Below are 24,478 nucleotides of genomic sequence, written 5' to 3'. Positions count from 1 at the left end.
TTCTGCCTTTGGGACCTTGCAGTTTGTTTTCCACTTCTGAGGTTTTTTCGTCTTTTTCTTCCACTTCTTTTCTAGATGCATTCCACTCTTTATTTCTCCTGTTTTTTATTCATTTCCATTCTTAGTTTTTGAATTTCTAATTCAAGCTGATTGCTTATATCCACAAATGCTTGCTTGAATATATTCCATTCTTTTTGGAGTGTGCACTTACGGTTTTCTTCTGCTTCATGTTACCATTTTTGATGAACGGGATGAGGTGAAAGGTGGTTTTCCTAAAGTGATTTGAACTTGTGTGAATTTTCATTTCTTGAATGCCTGCAGCAGTTCTCCATGGACTTATTTCCTTTGCTGGTTCTTCTGACTGAGTGTTTTTAACAGATCTGGTTTAATTCAACACTTTTCTATTAGTGTAAGGAGGTCTAGGTAGTGTTTCAAGGATTTTGTTTGCATTGGTGGTAGAGGAGGGATTGTGAGTTCTCTGATATTGTGACAATTTTTTGTCTTACAAGATCCTAAATTTTCTACTTTTTTTTTCTTTTTTCCTTTACTACCAAGTTCCTGCAGGGTACGTCTTCCTTCCTTTTGCCTTCATTCTCCCTCAGAGTCATAAAACTAGAAGACTGTCCCTAAAAATTATTCTGGCCCCTGTCAATCCAGTGTGGGCCTTTAATCATATGTGCCTGCTATTTGGCATCTGGTTCCTAACTTCACACACCCTTTCACATGCCTTCCTTATAGATTGTGTATCCCTCTACCCAGTCCTCTCTTAGTGTCTGTAGATCCACAATGGATCTCATCTCTCTGATGGTGACTCCAACTCTCCCACAAACCCTCCTCTATTTGCCCTGTTGGAGTTTTTGCTTAGCTCTATTAGCATCTGTGTTCTCTGTCTTGAGATTTCATTACCCCAATTTTAATAATTAGGAAATCCTTAATTTCTTAAGCTACAAGCAAATCTAATCACATTGTGCTTATGTATATATCTAGTTGTATGTTTGTATGTATATTTCTAATTTTTTATGGATCAAATTCCATTAAATTAATTTGTTTGCTTGGAGGTTTGCCTGGTAGAGAGGAATAGACTGTTTGGCCTTTGTGTTGGTCTTGGTCTTCAGTGACTAACATATCAAGTCAGCACATACAGCAGCTTGAAACAATACAAATGTACTGTCTCACATTTTTGAAGACCAGAAGTGCAACACGACTCTCACTTGGCAAAAAGCAAGGTGTCAGCAAGGCTGTGTTCCTTTCTAGAAGCTCTGGGGGTGCCTACACATCTAGGCTTATTGCAATTATTGGCCAAACTCAGTTCCATACTCAATATGAGCTCTTGCCAAATGCCTTAGTAATAAACTTGGCTGTATAGATAGAAAGTTTTAGATCCCTATGTGATTTTAGACTGTAGTCTTAAAAAACCATAGCACTGGCAACATTTTCATATGTCAACACATAGCTCTTCTCTTTCTTATTTTTCTTACCACTCCCAAGCACCTCATGATTGTTACATAGAAAGGAATTGCTTTTAGGTCTTAGGAGAACACCACTAAGATGACATCTCTTGACAGCGTCTCTTTCTCAAAAAGTTCCCTGCTTCATAATTGTTCTTGTGAAAAGCTTAAAATGTGTGTATCAAATATTCTGTCCATTAAGAATTCTGCAGATGGGAAAGTATTCTGTCCTGATGCTGGCTTTCCATCACAGAAATGCACTTATTCTCAAACTGGGCTTAGGATTCTTTTTAATCCTGTTTTCTTGTAATATGTAACATCCTGTTTCCAGCTTTACACCACACACACACACACACACACACACACACACACACACACACACACGAGCATACCATCATTTTCAGACTATTTGTGTTGATTTGTGTTCTTTCTTATTTTCTCTGAATTGTTTTTAAGCTCTTGTGTCATTTACTCACCTCTACATTAAAGCATTCTGCAAGAAACTCCTGCCAGGCTAAAGAGCAACGCGTTTGATGATTCTGTCATTTGCTGCTATTTGCCATTTGTTACTTTGAAGGCTAGGCAAGAGCACTTTTCTCTTTAGCCACATCTAAAAGCCTAACCTGATGCCTCCAAATCACAAAAGGAGAGAAACAGCAGAAAAAGGTATTCTATTCTGAATTCAAAATTTGGTGTATCAAACTGCTGTGAAATAAAGGAAAATAAGTTATGATTATGTGCATGAAAGATGGAATTCGCTAAAATAATAACTCATTTCGTTGGTTCTAAGTTGACCTTTACTCAGATTCCATCCCCATATCTCTGAAATTTTGATCAGGGGTTTATCACATACAGAATCGGAGGGATTTATACCAGACTGCCATCCTGGTATAAATACCACTAATAAGGTAAAAGAAAAAGACAACTTAATAAAATCAGAAACATTTTGAATGGGAGATATTTTAGAATTACTGATGTTCCGTAGAGAACTCTATTCGCTATTTCTCCCTTCCCCTGCCTAATCAAAGATGTGTTTTATCTAGATAAGCCAGCTGTGAATAGCAAAGTTATAATTTTCCCTTAAGTAGGGATGAATAGAGACTTCAAAACAACCGGCAAGTGACTACTGCCCAAATTATCTGCATTTGGTTCTAGAATATGCCTTAAATTTCTGGGAAATAACTGAAAATCCCATCTGTTTACTTATTCCACATTTATTCATTAGTTTCCACATCGAGGTGCTGTGCCAAGACCTAGAGCCGACTGAATCAATGTGTCCCACACTCCCAATATCTTCAATACGCTGATGAGAAGGCAGACAGACAACTTGTGATATATAGGGGGTACGCAAAATGTGTGTCCAGAGCGCTGTGCCAATAGAGAGGAATGGTGTCCCATCCAAACATGGGTCTGAAGGAGCTAAAGTTGAGGTTATCCAGTCCAAGAACAAGTTTTAAAGGATAATTGGGTGTGAGGGAGTGTGGAAGGGGCAAATGAGGGCACTTCAGGGAAAGGGAATAAATGCACTTGCTACTCAGAAAACTAAAAGTTCTTCAATCTTGAAACCGATCAGTTCTACCAATCTGACTCTGACAAATCAAGCTCTTTTCTGTGACCTGAAAACAGAGACACATATTTGTAGAAACACATGGTTTCTTGTCTTCCTACTGCAGAAAAAAGTGAAGACAAAAAGAAAAGTTCAAAAATATCAACAAGGCCACTTAAGGAGCAAGTAGGCGCCAGTTTTCAAGAATGAAAATCATTATCAAAACATCATATATTTTAATAGTTCTATAAATTTCCAATAGCAGTTTGAGGGGTGTTTATATTCTTTAAGCATGGGTCTGGTGAGGAGACATTTTTCCTCACTTTCCAGCAAAGCATGTATTTAAAAAGGCTTTAATAAATATAAAAACAACACTTATTACCAAATCATAGCAAATCTGCGCACAAGATAAGAATTAGATATAATACTTAAGGATTACTGGTTTTTGTGAAGACGTGAGGATTATTTTACTTACATTTTCCTAAGATTATTAAGAAAAGCTAAACCCAGTGAGGACTACATGCAATACTTCATCATTTCCATACAAAACTAGTTGTGAATCTTGCAGTAAATTAACATGAACTTGATTTAATGCTATTTTTTAGGTTTTATTTTATTTGGTGCTATATGACTTTGGCAGATAGCCTATTTTCTCTATATGTGATGAAAAATTTTTCAGTGTTTTCTGTATATGTGATGAAAACTTTTTCCAAAATATAGCCTATTTTGGATCGTTTAACTTTCATATCATTAACCTAAGGCCTAAATTTAGTGAAAGTAATAAAGCTTGACTTTAATCATTTATTCAGTAGGCATTAATTAAAGGTCTGCTATGTAAAGACCTCTTCTCATACAAAAGGATACTGCTGTTCTCTCCCCAGGATTCTGTGAAGGAAGGATGCTCTTCAAGAAGGGGCCCTCCTCCTTTCACTGTATTGCTATTTTGAACTTTCCCTTGATCTTTTTCCCAAAAATCGCTAAACCCGTTCGTCTCATAATTCACTCATCTAGCTCAGTCTCTTTTCTCCATTTGACTGGTGATCCCCAAACATCTTCCAATGTTTTCTTTTGGAAGTTACCAAACTTCTTCATTTAACTAATTTTATACATAATGAAAACATTATTTGGGTGTCAGTTCTAGAGAAAAAGTACTTACCGGAATTAAAAATTTGAACATACCTGCAAGCTATATGAAAAAGACATCTTAAAGAAAAAGCACTTCCATCATGAAGAGAAAACGTAGAAAGCATCATAGAACACTTTTGTGCCTGTATTTCTCTTTAAAGAAATTTAATTATTTTTTTAAATTTGAGAGAGAGAAAGAGTGCACTTAGGGGGAGGGTGAGGGACAAGTGGAGTCCCCACTGAGTGGGGAGCCCTACATGGGCTGAATCCCAACCGCCCTCATCACAGCATAGATGGAAATCAAAAGTAGGAAGCTCAACCAACTGAGCCATCTAGGCACCCCTAAAGAAATTTAATTATTTAGTCACTACATGTAGGTACAAGTTTGAAAGATAAAATGAAAGACAAAAGGCACCAAGTCTGTGGGAAATAAACATCTTAAAGTGCAATGGGTTTGGATGATTGCATTTGTATTTAATCTCCTCTGTTCTGCAAAAATAAAATAGAGAAAGTAAAAGATCGAAGGTAATTCAGAGATAAACACTAGTTAAGTAATAATGGGACAAAATAAATGAACATACCATAAAAGATTAAAGGACTTCAATACATAGTGTTCCTAAGAAAGAACAAATAAAAAGCATAGGTATAATTATTTGAAAGGTGACTATCAAAAACAGGTTTAAAAAAAAAAAACAAATTATTATATAATACCTAAACAAATTCAGGTTATTTGGAACAAAACTATTCAATCAAGTATGCAGATTACAAAGCTTAGTGCTTGTGAGATAAAGGCTTGGGGCTGATCTCATTGAACTCAGTGGTACCACAGCTCCGCCCTTTTCCCTGGACAGTACAGTCGAAGACACCAGTGGATGCCTGAAACCAGGGATAGAACCAAACCCTATTAGACTGTGTTTTTTTCCTATACACACATACTCATGAGAAGGTTTTATTTACAAATTAGGCACAGTAAGAGATTAACAACAACAATACTAAAATAAACAATTATACTCTAATGAAAGTTACGTGAATGTGGTGTCTCTCAAGATACCTTGTGCAGTACCCGCCCTTCTTGTGATGAGGGGAGATGAGAAAATGCCCCGTGGTAAGATGCGGGGACGTGAGTGACGTGGGCGTCGTGACGTGTGTTCGGCTACTGTGACCTCCTGATCTGTATCAGAGGACGATCAGCTGGTTGCAGCCGTGTTTGGGGGACGGAACCCGTGCATCTGGGGGGCACTCCCGCACTGTGAAGAGAAGGGACAGCGCTGTTTGTCAGAGTCTGCTGCGCGAACTCCGGGCTGCCCGGGATGCTCATAAGATCCCAGGAGATGCCTTTCCGCCTTGGTCCCTGGCCGCCTCCTCAGTCCAGCGTCGTTCCTCTAGCACACTCACACACATTCCCACACCCACACATAGCCTCGCACGTTCTCACAAGCAGACACCCTCACTCCTACACTGGCGCGTTCATACACACTGTCACAAGTACCCGCACACACTAAAACACACACACTTGTATTCACGCTGTCACAGACTCACACACACTAATACCTCCTCACTAGCAAACACACGCATTCACACATATACTGCCACACACTCACGGACACACACACACTCGCACACTCACACTCTGACATGTACACATCCCGTCCCCTTCTTTCTGCTTGTCCAGCTCGTCCCTGATCACATTCCTCCCAAGCTGCTCGGCCTTTGCCACAGCTCCCGGTGCCTCCGAGCCAAGCCCGTAGCCCTGCAGGGCACTGCGTCCTGAACGCACCTGCCCACCCCACGAGCCGAACGCTGCAGACAACAGACACTGTTTTTCATATAACCTCCTAGCACAGAACAGTGCCTTGTTTATAGCGATTTCATGGTTCAGTCTTTCTTAGAAGAGGAATGAACTTCTGGTACTAAATTGCCAGGATTTCTCCCTCTCTCTGTTTCTCTCTCTCTTTCGGAAATTGTTTACAGTTTTCTTTCATGTGAATATATATCCTCTACTTTTATCACTTTTGCTACTTCTATTCCTACATGCTACTGCACTATTAAAAACTGAAGTATTGCGATTCTTAGGATTTGATATAAAAGACATTTTTACCTGCCCGTAAAAAGCCCAGGAACACTCCTCATTTCGGCCACAGGAGACTCCCTAGTTCTTACGCAAATGCCCCATTGAGTTCTCTCTGAGAGCGTGAGATTCTCTCTAGCCTCAGAGAATCCCTTTACTGGATGGTTATTTTCTGTGTCTTATTGAATCCTAGGACAAAAGAATTAATAGAAATGAGTGCCATGTTTCTGCAACTTCTGGGCATGCACTGACTTCGTATTTCAAGGGAACGCTGGACCACAGGTGTCTGTCATATTTCACATTTTTATTCTGACCCCAAGCAGCATCCTAGGTACTCTCAGCTCTATCTATGGAGTATCAGAAATACTATCAGGTCGAGTCATGCAGAGGAGATGTTAATTGCATATGATTTTCCTGATGGTTTAAAGTTGTGCGGTCTTGAGAAATATTCAAGACATAAAAAATGTGAAAAAGGAAAAATGCAGTCATATTATCTCCCTTCACAGAAACATCAAGGATGTCTAGAGACACGGCATGGAAATTGGCTTGAGATTTTGATTTGTTGTTGGAAAAGCTTTCCAAACTTTTATAAATCTTATAAATCAAAACTCCTCTATCTGATGAAAATAATTTTCAATACAATGCTGCCACTGCTCCTGTAAAATTTTCTCAGGAGGGCTGGCATTCCCTCACTAGAGAAGATTTTCCGTGGAAAACTGTGAGCCCCAGCCAGTGCCCCGTCTGTGTATTAGTGGCCTTGTAATTGGAAAGGATTCTTTTCTAGATTCCCAAGGAAAGGCCAAAGTAGCCAGACCTAGGCTCTGATTCCACCTGAGCAGGAGGCCAGGCTCAATGAGAACCTACTTCCTCCCAGCCCCAGGTGGATGGTGTGTCTAGAACCACTGAGAGGCTGTGTCATGAAATATGGGAACTGCACATTACGTAAAGAAACACCTTTCATGCCTCGAGCATGGGAACTACTGTTTTCATTAGACTAGTACCCTGTAGAGGACTAAGTGCTCTTTTTCTTTTTTTTCTAACAGTATTTTATGGTCTTGATAAAACTAGAAATAAATGACAAATTTGGCTTGACATCTCATTGATCAAACCTAGTTTTGATGCTAAGATAGTGTGACTGAGCCCAGGAAGAAAACATTACCCAGGTTTGCTGGTGTCGACCGTGGAGCAGAGCAGTTGGTATTCAAACCCCTGGAGTCAAGAAAACCTGTCACAGATAACTTTTTATGGGCAGTTTAAAATGCCAAGGCAAAGGTTGAAATGTCATCCGCGGAGAGTAACAAGAGATTTGAAGGAAATCTATATTAGACTCTCCGAGTACAAATTTATGCTACGTGGAAAAGTCAGAAATTTCTCTGGGCAGGTGTCAATGGAAAGTTCTCATCCAAATTCTGGACAGCAGTTTTGGGGCTTGGCCCCAAATTGTCAACCTCATACCCTTTTTCAGATTCTTCATATTATAATATCTACAGGATCTGGGCTGCAATTCCCGTCTTGGTGCTGACCAGTGATAGGGGACCCACGTGTGACACTGCTTACCCACCTCACCCACACAGGGCTTATATAAGAATCAAATTCGCTTATGTTTGTGGAAGTGTGAGATACTATAAGATTTTGTGTAGGTGTAAGATGTTCTAATGTTTCAAGCAAAGAATAAACTTGCGAATATAAAGAAGTTGGAAGATAACCAATATCTTAGGTAACTGGAGTTTTCTAAAAGGGAAAATTACTTTGAATATCCTACTCCAATTTTTTTTTAAAGAGGGCCATTTTCGATGTTTACAGAAGAGAGGTTACCACATTCTCGTGCTGATCTTTGACTCATTGCAGTTCAGAATGAAGGAGCAGAGCTTCGACGCACACAGATCTAAGTCGCATTCAGGAAAGCATTTGCTCATTTATCTTAGACTGATATTTCTCGAGTATTCATTTACATATTTTTATTTTATATTTAATTAATTTTTCTGAGTACTTGCCCTCCAAAAATTAAATTGATCTAAGATATACTAAATAGTAAACAATATTCTCAGACTATTATTTGTAAATAATATAAAATGCATTGGAATATCTTAAGATCACTTTTACAAATGTTATAATGTCAACCCTTGGGAAATAATTGTGGGGATTTTTTTCACTTCTCCAATATAGGCTTTTTTGTGTTCTTTTTTAAAAAAATTATTTGAATTCAAGTAGCCAACTAATAGTACATTATTTGTTTCAGATATAGTGTGCAGTAATTTATCAGTTGTGTATAACACCCAGTGCTCATTACATCACGTGCCCTCCTTAATTCCGATCACCCAATTACCCCATCCCCCACGCACCTCCCCTCCAGCAACCCTCTCGTGGTTTTTCTCCCTCTCTGATGACTTCCCATTCAGTTTCCCCTCCCTTCCCCTATGACCCTCTGCTCTGTTTCTTATATTCCACATGCCAGTGAAACCATATGATAATTTCCTGTCTCTGATTGACTTATTTCACTCAGCATTATACCCTCCAGTTCCATCCACATCGATGTAAATGGTAAGTATTCACCCTTTCTGATGGCTGAGTAGTATTCCATTGTACATATGGGCCACCTGTAGATGGACATCTCGGCCATCTCCACTGCTAGGTATTTACCCCAAAGATAGAAATGTAATGATCCGAAGGGGCACCTGCACCCCAGTGTTCATAGCAGCAATGTCCCTAAGAGCCAAACTATGGGTTTATTTGTTTTCTTCAGGTAGATTTTTAACTCTTACCACCTACCTAAGAAAATGGTTCAGGAAGTTATCTTCCTGTGTCGTTCCTCACAGCACTGCCTGACTTTGGTGGTGTGTGCTCATTTGCAGAGCTGGAGGCTGAGGAGTGGTGCAAACACCTCTGCATGGAGTGTCTGGGGACCCGCCTCAATGACATCAGCCTTGGCGAGCCCGATCTTCTGGCGGCAGGTGTACAGCGAGAACAAAATGGTGAGTGTGAGTTGCCTTCCATTATTTAAAGTGCACTAATAGTAGAACTTTGAGACTGGAAGGGCCTTGGGAATGTTTCAAAACAATCATTTTTAGAAGAAATTAGCTAATCCATCTGAGCTATGAAGAGGCTTTCCCAAGGTTGGATAGCAACCGGGAGAAAATCCCAAGGTACGACCCAGGTGTCCTGACTTCTTGCTCTGTGACATTGGGATATATCTAAATAAATGACTGATTTCCACTGGATATTTTTTTCTTGGTTTGTCGAAGATTATTTGACGACAGAGTTGCGGGTCCATATCTGGGCTCTCTACGCTGCTCCACTGGTCTGTGTGTCTGTTTTTGTGCCAGTACCATGCTGTCTTGGTGATCACAGCTGTGTAGTAAAGCTTGAAATCAGGCAACGTGATGCGCCCAGTTTTGTTTTTCTTTTTCAACATTTCCTTAGCAATTCAGGGTCTCTTCTGGTTCCATACAAACTTTAGGATTTTTTGTTCCAGCTCTTTGAAAAATCCCGGTGGAATTTTGATCAGGATGGCATTGAAAGTATAGATTGCTTTGGACAGTATAGATATTTTAACAATGTTTATTCTTCCAATCTGTGAGCATGGAATGGTTTTCCATCTTTTTGTGTCTTGTTCAATTTCTTTCATGAGTGTTCTGTAGTTCCTCGAGTACAGATCTTTACCTCTTTGGTTAGATTTATTCCCAGGTATCTTATGATTCTTGGTGCTATAGTAAATGGAATCAATTCTCAAATTTCCCTTTCTATATTTTCATTGTTAATGTATAAGAAAGCAACTGATTTCTGTGGAAATCAGAGGGGGAGATGAACCATGAGAGACTGTAGACTCTGAGAAACAAACTGAGGGTTTTGGAGGGGAGGGGATGGGAGGTTGGGTGAGCCTGGTGGTGGGTATTAAGGAGGGCACGTATTGCATGGAGCATTGGGTGTGGTGCATAAACAATGAATCTTGGAACACTGAAAAAATAAAATAAAATATTAAAATATTTAGATAAATGACTGATAAGTTAACTCAACAGATAATGAGTTTTTGAATATACAACATTTCTACATCTTCTTTGAGAGTTGTTGTAGATTCAGAGTCTAAATTAACAAACTGGTTTATCATGTTACTTATCAAAAAATTTTAGGGAATTTGGCTAATACCATGTCTTAGCTCAGGCTACCAGAGCAAATTACCATAGATTGGGTGACCTCAACAACAAGAATTAATTTCTTACAAATCTGGAGGCTAGAAATCAAAGATTAAGGGTCGGTTTCCAATGAGATCCTCTTTTTGACTTGCAGACCAACCATCTTCTCACTGTGTCCCCACATGGCTGAGAGAGAGAGAGGGAGGAAGAGAGGGAGAAAAATCTTCCTCATGTCTTTTCTTATATGGGCACTAATCCCACTTTGGGGGGCCCACCTCACATCAAAACTTAATTACTCCCAAAGATTCCATCTCCAGATCACCTCAGAAGTTAGAGCTTCAACTTCAGGGATGAATTCATGAATTTCAGGGAGGCACAATTCAGTCCATACCATAATACAAGTATGCAAGGATGAAACGTCAGAGGGTATAATAAAATTAAGGCTTATGTGATACACAGTTTGCTTACGATACTCTTCTCTAAATTAAGAGGCATTTCTGAAATTCTGGGTATTCTTGACTAGCACCTCTAAATTATGAAATCAGAGTAATGTGATGAGCTCCTTTTTCTTCATTTTTTAACATAATTATAATCATCACTAGAAGACCTAAGAGTGTGCTAATAGAAACTTTTTAGTGTTGCTAATTTTTGATGGCCAGTGTTTTTTAAAAGGTTGAGAGACACTGATGAAGCTTGCCACTAACTATTAAAAAGAAATTATGGAATTACCTGTGACTTATAAATTAGACACCACAGGTAAAAATGTACCAGGATAGCCCTTGGTGATCATTATTTGTTATGACTAAGAATGTGCTAACAGCCATCACTGTCTTTGTAGCCCGTTAAAAAGAACTATTTTTTGGTTTGTTCCTAACCTGCAAAAAACAAGTTTTCCCTGTTAATTGGCCGCGAACACATGTGGGCACACCACCTTTGCCGACGGCAGCTTCCAGAAAGTCACGGAGGCATTTCTGCAACTCTTCTTCCAGCTTCCGTTTCATCTTCCAGTTCTCTCCCACACTCTCCTGGATGTATTTCATCTCTCTGCGCTGTTTCCTGCGAGCTTGGCCTACATACAGAACATCTACGGCCGTGATGCTCAGGGCATGTGCTCACCCACCGTTTCAGAAAAGGAGGGAAGAAACTCTTCCTGATAAACATTCATAAAGCATCTCATAAAGGAAATATGAAGAAAAGGAATAAATTAGGCCTGTGGGTGGGAGCATCATTGTGTGGCTCATTTAGTGTGCATTGTATGCTTTTAAAGATTTGGGGTTGTATGGGGCGCCTGGGTGGCTCAGTCAGTTAAGCGTCTGCCTTGGGCTCAGGTCATGATCCCATCGAGCCCCCTGTTGGGCTTCCTGCTCAGCGGGGAGTTTACTCCCCCCCCCCCACCCCACACTCATGCTTGTTCGCTCTCTCACTCTCACTCTCTCTCTCTCAAATAAATATGTAAAATCTTAAAAAAAAAAAAAAAAAGATTTGAGACTGTATATGTTTTCCATCAGGACTAATGGATAATGTACTTCTTTGGTTTATTAGGAGTTTATTTTTAGTTTCATAATAATGTCAGAATAATTTGCTGAGATATATAGTACAGGCACATATGGGCTGCCAAGTGAACTTTCCAGGCCACTGTCTGAATGCGTGATATACCCCTTACATAGCTCAGAAAAGTCACTAAATCTCTCCTGATTTGTTTCCTAACGAGTGAAAATTAACTCATGATGGTTTAGTGAGGTGATGGAAAATAAAGACTAACTCTCAAGCATAATTCGATTTAAAAAAAAGACACAAGTATTTTTAAGCACAAGTAAAAATGAAGAAGTCCAAAATAATTCCTGTGTATACTAGAGAATCTAAAATGATCTTAACAGTCAATGCCATAAATGGTTTCTTAGCTTTATTTTGCTTAATAGTCCCAACTTCATACAAAGAGATATATGTTCTTTTAAAAATACATTTTAGAAATTCATGAGCGATTATTTAATTAGAGAAGGTAACCTTTGGTTCTTTTAAATGAACCCCTAATACTTTGTTAGGAGATCAGCAATCTTACTTCAACACACACACACACACACACACACACACACACACACCACACACATATGATCACTGAGACTAGCGTTCAACATTAAAAGGAAACTTTGTCAATGAAAGGGTCTCCTTTCCTTAGAAATCACCCTCCACTTGGTGAATTTCTCTCTGAGGCCCAAGGCCATAGACAGACCCATTGCTCCACACTCTTCAAATCTGCGTACACTTTCTTTAAAGTGCCTTGAGTTCAGGTAATAACATCTTTCCTCTGTTCTTGTCCCGTTGAAGGCTAGATAAAACTTTAAAACAGTCATTCATACTGTAGGAGAACATGAAAAGATATATCTTGACAGAATATCAAGACTACACGTTCTATTATTACTAGCTCAAAAATTCCAACACACACACGCAACGCATATACATACTTCCTGGGAGAGAAACACACACAGACTGACCAAACTAGTTATTGGCATACCCGGATTTTCTCACTTGTTAATCAACACACTTCTCTTATAGATACGATAATTCCATTTTAGGGTCCCCTTGAAATAAATACCAGTGGTTTTCATGATATAGACTAGCAATGGTCTTTGACCAACTTCAGCCCACACCCGTGGGCCCCATGATTGCTTTAGAGACACACCTGTTCCTAAAACAGTACACCTGTTCATTTTACGATGTGTAGGGAAAGTACTTATTTTTTTAGCTAGCTAATCACTCTTTCAAAAATAACATTATTTTTTAAAACTGTCCTTTCATGTCTTTCAATCACTACCCCACACTTTTCAGGTATAACATTCCTAAAATAAATAAAATTCTTCACTTCCTAGTACATGTTTGAAGTCACTAATATGTACAGATATGAAAGATTTCTCATTACAGATTCAGGTTTTTTTCCTAAGGTATTTTAGTATTAAATTTTATAATGTATTCTTCATCAGAAACATCATTTTACTATGTTATCAATGGTGTGCTTGGCTTTAATTTGAAATTTCTCCCAAGAGACGAGTTCCATATGCCTGCAGAATTGATGTGAGAAATGACATTGCTGTGGCTTGCGATGATCTTGTGGTATCATATCTTCCAGGAAAGACTCAGTGCTGATGCTTGACCACAGCACTTTTTTTTTTTTTTTGACATTTGGAATTGCTCCTTCTCCTCTAATGTTTTTCTGACTCTTCACAGAGCTCAGTCTTATTTATAGAGACCAGCTAAGAATAAACATTTGTGCAAATAATTTTTAAAGGTGTAATGTGTGTTGCTGAGATAAAAATGGTTATCGATTAAATTCTTCACTATAATCATCTTTACCTAGTGCTGTCAGCTGCTTTCATATCGACTCAGAATCCCACATAATATAGGGAAAAATAAACACACACAAAGACACATACAAACTTACTCTTGGACCTCAGATAACACTGCCACAAGAAAGTGCATATTAAGTCCACATTTGAACTTTAAATTCTTATAACTTCTAGAATCTTCACATCTTTCCATAATATTTAAGATACTGAACTACACTAACCTTAGAATGTATGGTGCTCATTAATGGTCATTTATAAAGGATTCATTTTACATAACAGCAATTTTAGAAAACAAAGTTTACTCGTTAATCATTAGAGGCAGAAGTAAGCATCATTACCAAGAAGGAATGCACTTGTAGGAAATTCCTACAGTTGTTGGAAGTGGACTCAGAGGATGTGTCCAGATTGCTATTGATGAAAGAGATTTCCATTTGCATCAAAATGGAAAAGTGACCTCAGACTTTGCCCTCTGGTTACTGTAAGGTCAGATCTGAAGGTTTGGTTTTATCTAGAAACTAGTGTCCCTGCTTATGAATAGACTAGAATTGGTACAAGTTTTTACTTCTAGCCTAAGAATGTATATAACCTTCCTCCAGAACCAAAGCAGTATTCCAGTGTTTTTTCTAAATTATTTACCTGGGTTTCCATAATAACCATACTTCTTACATTCCACTCAGATTGTCTTGTATGTCATTCACTCATTCAGTATTCACCCATCAAACATTTTTGAGGCTATGATATGCAAGAAGTAGGCTGAGAAAATGTAGAATTATATAAAATATGGTCATTACTTTCAAGAAGCTCAAGAAGTAGTGAGGGAGACAAACCGGTAAACAAGGTGCATAGATCATTGTGGGGGTTTTTTAATTTAATTTTATTTTTTTAGTGTTCCAAGATTCACTGTTTATGCACCACACCCAGGGCCCCATGCAGTATGTGCCCTCCTTAATACCCACCACCAGGCTCACCTAACCCCCCACCTCTCTCCCCTCCAAAACCCTCAGGTTGTTTCTCAGAGTCCACAGTCTCTCATGGTTCATCTCTACCTCTGATTTCCCCCAATTCAGTTTTCCTTTCCGTCTCCTATTGTCCTCCATGTTATTCCTTACGCTCCACAAGTAAGTGAAACCATATGATAATTGACTCTCTCTGCTTGACTTATTTCACTCAGCATAATCTCCTCCAGTCCCATCCATGTTGATACAAAAGTTGGGTATTCATCCTTTCTGATGGAGGCATAATATTCCATTATATATATGGACCATATCTTCTTTATCCATTTTTCTGTTGAAGGGCATTGCTGCTTCATAACAGCAATGGCCACAATCGCCAAACTGTGGGAAGAGCCAAGATCATTGTGTTTTAAAATAATACTGTGTTATTTATCACACAAATCTCAATAACACAGAACTTTACCATCATTCACACACAGATGGGTTGCCCAGGATTCTCCTGACTTAGGCTGGGTACTGATGAGACTGGCCCCAAACTGTATAGGTATCCATGTCTTTTCCATTATGTCTCTTACCCCCCTTACACTAATGACTCCCCAAGGCATGTCCTCAAAACAAAAAACAGGAGGAAAAGCAAGCAAGCCCAAACTTGCAGCACAAATTAAGCCTCTGTGTGTGTCATGTCCACTGATATTCCATTGGTCAAAGCAAATCCTATGGCCAAACCCAAAGTCAGGAGGCTGGCAGGACACGCTACGTGGGAGGTCATGACATAAGTTGGAACTTATGATCTAATATGGAGAGGAAATGAAGAATTGAGAAAAAAATGATCCAGTCTACCGTCTGAGGTGTAATAAGTGCATGCTAAAATAAAAATAAAAGGAAAATGCTGTGCATACAGATGATCAATTCAAATTAGAACAGCCTACCTTCTTTTTTAAAATTATTTTTTACTCCCCCAACCAGGCTTTTTCAATAAGGCAAGTCTGAATTCTTAATACCCATCAGTAGTTAAAGCTAATACTTGCAGAACTGTACTCAAATGGAAAATGACCAGTTAATGACCAAAAAATGGCAGCAGTAACAATAAACATCTACCTATTTTAAGGATCTTTTCCCCAATTTTTCAAAAATGACCTGGGGTAAATCATATTCACTCTTATATACATTCTTTATAATCAGTAATGAAAAGTTTTCCAAGTTTATTTTTTTGTCCATAGAATAACCCTGAGCAAAACTAACTTTTGCATGGGAAAAGAACTTACATATACCTGTGTTTGAGCTTCTGAAATGCCATCCACATACTCTACTATTTCCAAAAATGAGTTCCAGGATATTCTACTACTATTACTACTACTAAATGCTCTCTGAATGAGGTTATCAGTAGATTGAATTTAATACTTTAGAACACTGTTATTTGTTGAATTGTCCCCTCCCCATAATAAGATAAATTGGAGTTCTAGCCCTCAGGGCTTCAGAATGTGACCTTATTGGGAATAGGGTCTTTATAAAGATAACCAGGTTTAAATGAGGTCATTAGAATGAATGCTAATTCAATATGACCTATAATATATCCTTATAAAAAGGGGAAATTTGGACACAGAGGAAAGATGATTTGAAGACACACAGCAGGAAGATGGCATGTGACTCCAGTGATGCATCTACAAGCCAAGGAAGACTGAAGATTGCCAGAAAACACCAGTAGCTAGATGAAGCGAGATGGATTCTCCCCCTAGAGCTTTCTGAGAGGTCATGGCCATACCAAGGCCTCGATTTCCAATTTTTAACCTCTAGAACTATGAGATATTAAATTTGTGTTGTTTAAAGCCACCACTTAATGGTACTTTGTTATAGCAGCTCTAGGAAACTAATACTAACTCTGTATAATGGTCACAACGTACATTAATAGAGTAAGGTTATTGAGGTGTCTTATAGTAAAGACCTTGTTTAAGTTTGTATTATGAAACATTTCCAAACTCAGTTTTCTATGTTGTCTCTTTCTACACATAACACTTATTCATACCCTTTGGAACTTACCTTCCATGAAGTACCTCTGAAAATGCCAGTATAGCCAAAGAGGTGATCATCTATAGGGAAAATTGAAAGGTGAAGGTGATGGAATAGCCACCCCATCAAGAATCAGATAACGTTCATGAATGCAACACAAAGTCTTGAATAGGCTATGCTCTCTGCCTAGCTTTGTGTTGCATTGCTTTAATTTCACTGTCTGATGGATATTGACACTGCATATAATTAACACACCTGGTTAAAACTATCACTTTCCCCATATGGTGGTCTTCAACGTGCATTATAATGGAATAAAGGTCAATACCATATATATTTCTGCCTTTTTTTTACAATAGGTGCTTCAGGGAAGTCAAAAATGCTTTAAGTACCTACCACATTGACAAATCAAAATGATCCGTTTGTCAGACTGTAACCATGTCGTTGCAAAGTGAGATGCATCCTGGAAGAACTAGCTTGAAACACCAAAGGACCTGCTCTATTTCCTTTGCCCTGGAAAAAGTCCCTGTACAAACACAGTGAGAACAAAGAGGCAGATTTCAAAAGCATTTGGAGTCATGTGAAAGTAAAAGCTTTTGAGGGGAGAATGTTGAATCCAGAATTACTGGTATCTCCCAGCCCCAGACCAAAAGAAAAGAGAGACTTTGCAAGTAAGTTTTCTGGAGAGTAAGAAGTAGATGCCTTGCCCTTCCCCTTTCCATGGGAGTTTGGGTTCACAGAGAGACATATTTAAATCTCCTCATATAAACTGGTGATTTCTTCAAAAGCAAATACTAGAATTTGATTCTCCATATTGGGTTGGATGATAAGCAGGGGAAGAATAGTGGGGAGATGTCAGGAGTGCCAGAGAGGCGTAAGAAGACAAAGAGAGCCTCAACTGTCTCAAAATAACAATGTGGCCTAGAAGGCGTGCCCGAGTATCTATGTGCCTACCTTGGACTCCAGACATTACCTGGGAGCAGAAGTCGATACATCCAGGAAAGAAGATATATAACTTCACAGGAAAGTGGATACATACAAACCAGATAAGAGAACTCCCATTTCCTCTGTTGACTCATGTGATTATATCAGTTCAGCCTAAGATGAAAAGAGAAGAAGATCCAAGATTGAACTTGATCACAGATTGGGTTAAATAAGACTTCTTTTGGTAGAAAACAAACACAAACATACAAAAAAGGAAAGAAAACCTTAAATGAATTCAATATATAATAATGAAATTTTACTTTTTGACATAGCCAAGTTTTCATGAACCATTTTTTTTTTCCTGCCACAATAAAATAAAGTAGCCCAGAGCATAGAAGTCCAGCATAGAACCTGATCAACAGAAGTTGCCAGACAAAGTGTATCATCAAGTTCTGTTCTAATTCTCAGCTCTGGGGTCATGAGCAAGTGACAGACGTTCTCTAAATGTCAGCTTCTGACTCTTGAGAATGATCATGACAGCTTGTTTCTCACAGGATTGTTATGAGGATTAAGTAAAGCCCCGCACAGGAACCAGGTAGCACAGGGCCTGGCAGGAAAGTCAGTATGTATCTGGGACACAGGTGTACGTCACCATCACATTCACATCAGGCGTGTGCTAAGCAAGTAAATCCTGGGCCTGCACTCATACCCACAAACAAAACATCTCTAGGATTCAGGGCCAGCTGTCCATATTTTAACAACTTCAGTGAACCTAACATGCACAAACATTTGAAAACTTGGGGTAATAAACTCAATTATAATTAGCTTCATAAAATCTACCAGTGATTTTAGGATTTGGTCATTTCAGAATGACCAAATACAACATCGTTGTATTATCTTAATACCCGTTCACATTGTAATGATAGCCCCTTTGTACTGCATATGGGTTATGTGTGGATTTTTTTTCTTAATCAGCATCATCAGATATTTACCTATTTGTTAGACTTCTCTTAATTCTGTTTTAAATTCTACTAATTTCTGTTCTCATTCAATATGGTGAGTTGCTTCACAGTTTGGAGTTTAATTTCAGGTTTTTTTTTCTTTTTTCTTTTTATTTTTAAAGATTTTATTTATGTATTTGACAGACAGAGATCACAAGTAGGCGGAGAGGCAGGCAGAGAGAGAGGAAGGGAAGCAGGTTCCCCGCTGAGCAGAGAGCCCTATGGGGGGCTCGATCCCAGGACTCTGGGATCATGACCTGAGCCGAAGGCAGAGGCTTTAACCCACTGAGCCACCCAGGAGCCCTTGTAGGTTCTTTTTCAAATCTCTTGAAATGGATGGTCATTAATTTTCAGCTTTTCATTTTTCTAATATATTTTATAACGCTCTACATTTTTCTTTGAGCACAGTTTAAAATTCCAATAGCAACAGTATCTTTCCCAGTGCCCAGGTTACAACAAATGTTAAAATTTGAGGGGAAAGTGTTGTGGCAAAAGTTTTTAATTTCCACCTGCCACAAGGAAAAACATTTATAATATTATCTCTGATTATAGCATTCATAAGAAAAATCTAATATATAATTTAAACCTTTTAACTTCACTGGATAAAAATAATTTTAAAATAATAAAGGAAATGATTAAGAACCATACAAAATAAAATAATATAAGTAAAGCATTAATAATTTGACTGTAAATTGATAATAAATTTTAAAAAGTTATTTTATTAAGATAACTTTTTTTATTAAGATAACTTTATTAAGATAAACCCAACAATCATGTTGGGTTAGAAATAATCTAATTTTTAAAAATAATCTAATTTTAGGGCACCTGGGTGGCTCAATTGGTTAAGTAACTGCCTTTGGTTTGGGTCATAATCCTGGACTCCCAGGATCGAGTCCCAGATTAGGCTCACAGCTCCATGGGGAGTTCACTTCTCCTACTGACCTTCTCCCCTCTCATGCTCTTTCTTACTCTGTTTCTCAAATAAATAAAATCTTTTTTTTTTTTTGATATTTCATTTATTTATTTGACAGAGATCACAAGTAGACAGAGAGGCAGGCAGGGAGAGGGAGGGAGAAACAGGCTTCCCGCTGAGTGGAGAGCCCGATGTGGGGCTCAATCCCAGGACCCTGAGACCATGACCTGAGCCAAAGGCAGAAGCTTTAACCCACTGAGCCACCCAGGTACCCCAGTAAAATCCTTAAAAAAAAAAAAGAATAATCTAATTTTGTACCATTTACTAAAGATTCAAATTACCCAAACTGACTCAAGAAAAAATAGAAAAATCTAAAGAGCCCTGTATCTTAATTTTAAGAAATTAAAATTATTGGGGCACCTGGGTGACTCAGTCAGTAAGCATCCATCTCTCAATTCCAGCTCGGTTCATGATCTCAGGGTTGTGGCATCAAGCACTGTGTCAGGCTCCACATTAGGTGTGGAGCCTACTTAAGATTCTCTCCCACCTCCCCCCTTCCTCTCTTAAAAAAAAAAAAAAAGAAAAAGAAATTATAATTCTTATTATACAACTTTCTATAGACAAACCCTACTCCCACATAATTGCAGAGTTGAATTCTATCAAGTAGTTAAGGAAGAAACAATACCAATTGTATGCAAACTCTTTTGGAGGAGGAATTATTCTACAACTCGTCTTATGAGGCCACTATAACCCAGATGCTAAAACTGGGCAAAGTCAATATAAGAAAAGAAAATTACAGACAAATATCTTTCATACATGTAAGTACAAAATCATTTTAAAAATTAGAAAAGGAATACCAAACTATAACATCAAAAGATAATACACTGTGATCAATATTGGTATGTGCCAGAAAGGCAAATATTTCCTGAAATCAATCAATATCTTCATTATATTTTTACTATATTAGTAGATAGAGGGAGAAATCATGATTATTACAGTTGATCCATAAAAAGCATTTGATAAGGGGTACCTGGGTCGCTCAGTGGTTAAAGCCTCTACCTTCGGCTCAGGTCATGATCCCAGGGTCCTGGGATTGAGCCTCACATCGGGCTCTCTGCTCAGCAGGGAGCCTGCCTCCTCCTCTTCTCTCTCTCTGCCTGCCTCTCTGCCTACTTGTGATCTGTCTGTCAAATAAATAAAAATCTTTAAAAAAAAAAACATTTGATAAGACACAATAATCATTTATGAAAACAACTCTTAAAAGTTTAGGAATAGGAGGAGACTTTCTCAAAATCATGAAGGACAGGGACGCCTGGGTGGCTCAGTTGGTTAAGCAGCTGCCTTCGGCTCAGGTCATGATCCCAGCGTCCTGGGATCGAGTCCCACATCGGGTTCCTTGCTCAGCAGGGAGCCTGCTTCTCCCTCTGCCTCTGCCTGCCATTCTGTCTGCCTGTGCTTGCTCTCTCTCCCTCTCTCTCTCTCTGACAAATAAATAAATAAAATCTAAAAAAAAAAAAAATCATGAAGGACATCAGTGAAAATCATTCAGAATGTATAATTTTTGAATGTTAAGATATTGAATGCTTTCCTCATAGGATTGAGGATAGGACAAAGATATTCTTTCTCACCAATTCTATTCAGAATTCTACTTATTCTACTTAAGGTTCTGATTTATGTAATACGACTAGAAAATAAAGCAAAATCATAAAAATTAGTAAAGACTGAGAGGCTAAGATAAAGTACTTAGAAACTCCTATGAAATCTGTGAGAAAACAACCATAACTAAGTGAACTCAGTGATGTTTCAGGATAAAAATTTAATATGCAAAAATGTGTTTGTATTGGTGTGTATGTGTAAACATTATAGAGATTATATCTATAATATATATATATACACACATATATTATATTATACACAATATATATACACACACATATATTATATATATATATATATATTATACACACACACACACCCATATATATTAAGAATGAGCAATTACAAAGTGAAATACAAAAGTATCACTTATAGTACCATAAAAAACAATCACATACTCAGGGATAAAACTGGCAATGTTTTATAACCATATCTCTACAGTGAAAATTAAATATTGCTGAGAGAAATTAAAAGATACTTAAGTAAATGGAATGATAAACTACGTTTATGATTGCAGTATGCAATTTTGCTAAGATGTTAGCTCTCCTTAAATTAACCTGTAGATTTGACGCATCCCAATAAAAATCCTAGAAGTCAGACATTTTTTTTTAACTTGATGAGACAATTTCAAAATGCACTTGGAATGAAAAGGCCTAAGACTAGCCAAACTATCTTGAAAAGTCAGAACTGAGTTGGAATGCGTACCCTTTCTAATTTCAGGATTTATTATAACTGACAGTAGTCAAGACAGACAACAGATAATAGTCAATGGAACTGAATAGAAAGAAAATGATCCATACATATGTGGATTAGTAATCTTTGACAAGAACACCAAAGTCCTCTTTCACAAGCTTATTGGTAATTTCAAGGAGAAAAGGAAAGTGTGTTAATAAATAGTTTTAAAGTGACTGGATATCTATAGGGGAAACAATGAACCCCAACCACTACGGTCACACTACTCAAGTATCAATTTAAGGTGGGTGTGACTTTGAAATAGACCAACATTTCTTTTATAAAGCACTGTAAGCAAACTATAAAAAGAAGTAATTTGTACTTCATCAGAATTTAAAACTTTGCTCGTCCAAAAAGCACTATCAAAAAATTCAAAAAAGGAAATAAAAAATAAAAATTGAAAGCCACGAATGGGGAAGAAATTAGTGATGTGGTGAAGCTGGATGTTCCTAGCTCACAAGAACCTAGAACGGGCAAAAATAAGAGACAATGTTAGAAATCAGATCAGTGGTTGCTTCTGGGGCGTGGGCAGCTGGAGAATGGCATAAGGGAACTTTCTGGGGAGCAGAAAAGTTGTGTATCTTAATGTGCTTTTGTCAAGACTGAAAGAACATTATAATCAACACATGAACCTTTTGTTATGTTTCAGTATAGTTCAGTATACCAGTTAAGGTAAAAAATAAAATGCTAAGTCTGCTGTGAAAAGTGTAGGGGACTATTAAGTTTCTTTCAAAACATAGGACTTATTAGAAAAATTAAAGAAAACTATTTTCCACTCTCTAGACTTACATAAATATTTTAAACAAAATTAATAAAAATCTGAGATGAAGTCTTTCTAATAAACATGTTAGGAGCAATTTCTAGTATATAGAGTTCTCACAGTCAATTCAAGTAACAGTAAACTCAGTTTTAAAAAAATTCTGGCAAAGGACATTTATATAAATGAATATATAAAATAGATATTTTAATTGGAATATATATGGGTAAGGAACTTCTGGAAATCAATTTGGCATTGCCTGATTCGTAAAATAGTTTATGGCATTTAATCTAATGATTCAGATTTTAGCGCCCAGCATAAATTAATAATTAAGGATATTAAAGTGATCCAAAACTTTATATAAGTTTATACTTCATGTAAGTATACTTTTATAAAGTTTATACTTTATAAAAGTTTATAAAGTTTATATAAGTATACTTATATAAAGTTCACAAAGCTTATACTTTATATATAATAATACTTACATATATACTTTATATAAGTATGCTTATATAAAATATATTTATATAAAGTACATACTTTATATAAGAATAAAGTAAACCCTATGACTGAATATGAAATGACTGAATTATTTTGCAAATTGAGCTAAAATTGACTATTTTACTGAAGCTTAAGTTATGTTAGACAAAAGTTGGCTTAACTTTAATATTCAAGTAGATAATTATTAAATAAAATATGGCATAGCTATACAGTGGAATACTATGTATTCGTTAAAAATTATACCCCCAAGGAATATTTAACAGCACCTGAAAATTCTTACACAACAATGAGTACAATATAGATGGTTCAATACTTTGTATTTAATTTAATCACCACTGTATGTGTATGTATTTGCATTATGAAGATACACTGTTACTTTAATGGAGTTGATCTCTGTAAGGTATAATAGCAGTTGAGTTTATTTTATGTTTCAAAATGATTTTATTTACTAGAGTGAACATGATTTACTTGGAAATGCAGATAAAATTCAGTCAACAGTCATTTTTTTGTTGTTAAAAGAAAGAAAAAGAGAAAATTAATAAATAGCTGGGGGATTAAAAAATACGGCTTTAAAAAATCTTTTTTTAAAATTTTTAAGTCTTGCCAATTGATTGAAGAAATGCAGGGATTCCAATTCATAGTGGCCGTGAACAGATGGCATCTGGCAACTGAATTTACTATTGCCACATTATAATAATATAAATTTTGACAAATTTCAGTACCATGGTAGAAATGAATTCCTGGAGGCTTTCACACATTTTGATGAGTATAAATCATGCTTTGTTTCACTGCTGGTATAACTGCATTAAACAGATATCAGAATGTGTCTACATGTGCAAATGTCTGCTTCCTCATGTGGCCCCATTTCTAAAGCTGCTGAAATTGAAGGCTGACCCCTTCAATATCCTAATATTAGGGAAATTCAGAGATAAGAATATAAAATTCAGAATGATCTTGAAACATCTCATTATTTTCTGAGTAATACTGGTTCTGTTTAATTCTTTAGTACTTCATATAACTTAAGAACAAGGCAGATTGTATCAAAAAATGGGGTGAACCTAGAATCCAAACTGAGATAAATACTCAGTAATAAATTCCATACTCCACAGTGTATGGTCAGTTTCTCAAATACCAGATTCCTGTGGATTTATTCATTACTGCTTAATTTTAGACCAATGGCTATGATCCTGGGACTAAATAATATTTAGTGAACTATTTAGTAATTCAGTGTTAATATTAAAATTTTATGTTTTGAATTGATATGCAATAACTGTTAAAAAAGAGCAGAGAATGGGACTTTCTTGCTCTCTCAAAAATGTACAGCAGCCCCAGAGCAGGGGATGATGGGTTAAAAGCATCATGAAATTCTAGAGATCAGG

The 24,478-nt window shown here is 37.3% G+C and overlaps 1 protein-coding gene across 1 annotated transcript in view; it reads left to right on the top strand.

The window, feature by feature from the left end:
- The window catches only part of LOC111154265 (docking protein 6), a 373,118-nt gene that overhangs the window by 195,837 nt on the left and 152,803 nt on the right, over positions 1-24,478 (top strand). Inside the window, exon 4 of the mRNA XM_022513774.1 lies at positions 9,040-9,159. Coding sequence (XP_022369482.1) covers positions 9,040-9,159 — 120 coding nt within the window. The remainder of the gene's footprint in view (positions 1-9,039; positions 9,160-24,478) is intronic.

Source organism: Enhydra lutris, unplaced genomic scaffold, assembly GCF_002288905.1.
Source record: "Enhydra lutris kenyoni isolate GAN:26980312 unplaced genomic scaffold, ASM228890v2 scaffoldscaffold36, whole genome shotgun sequence".
Lineage (NCBI taxonomy): Eukaryota > Metazoa > Chordata > Mammalia > Carnivora > Mustelidae > Enhydra > Enhydra lutris.
Note: the sequence above shows the minus strand (reverse complement) of the source record. Positions and strands in the feature narration are given on the sequence as shown.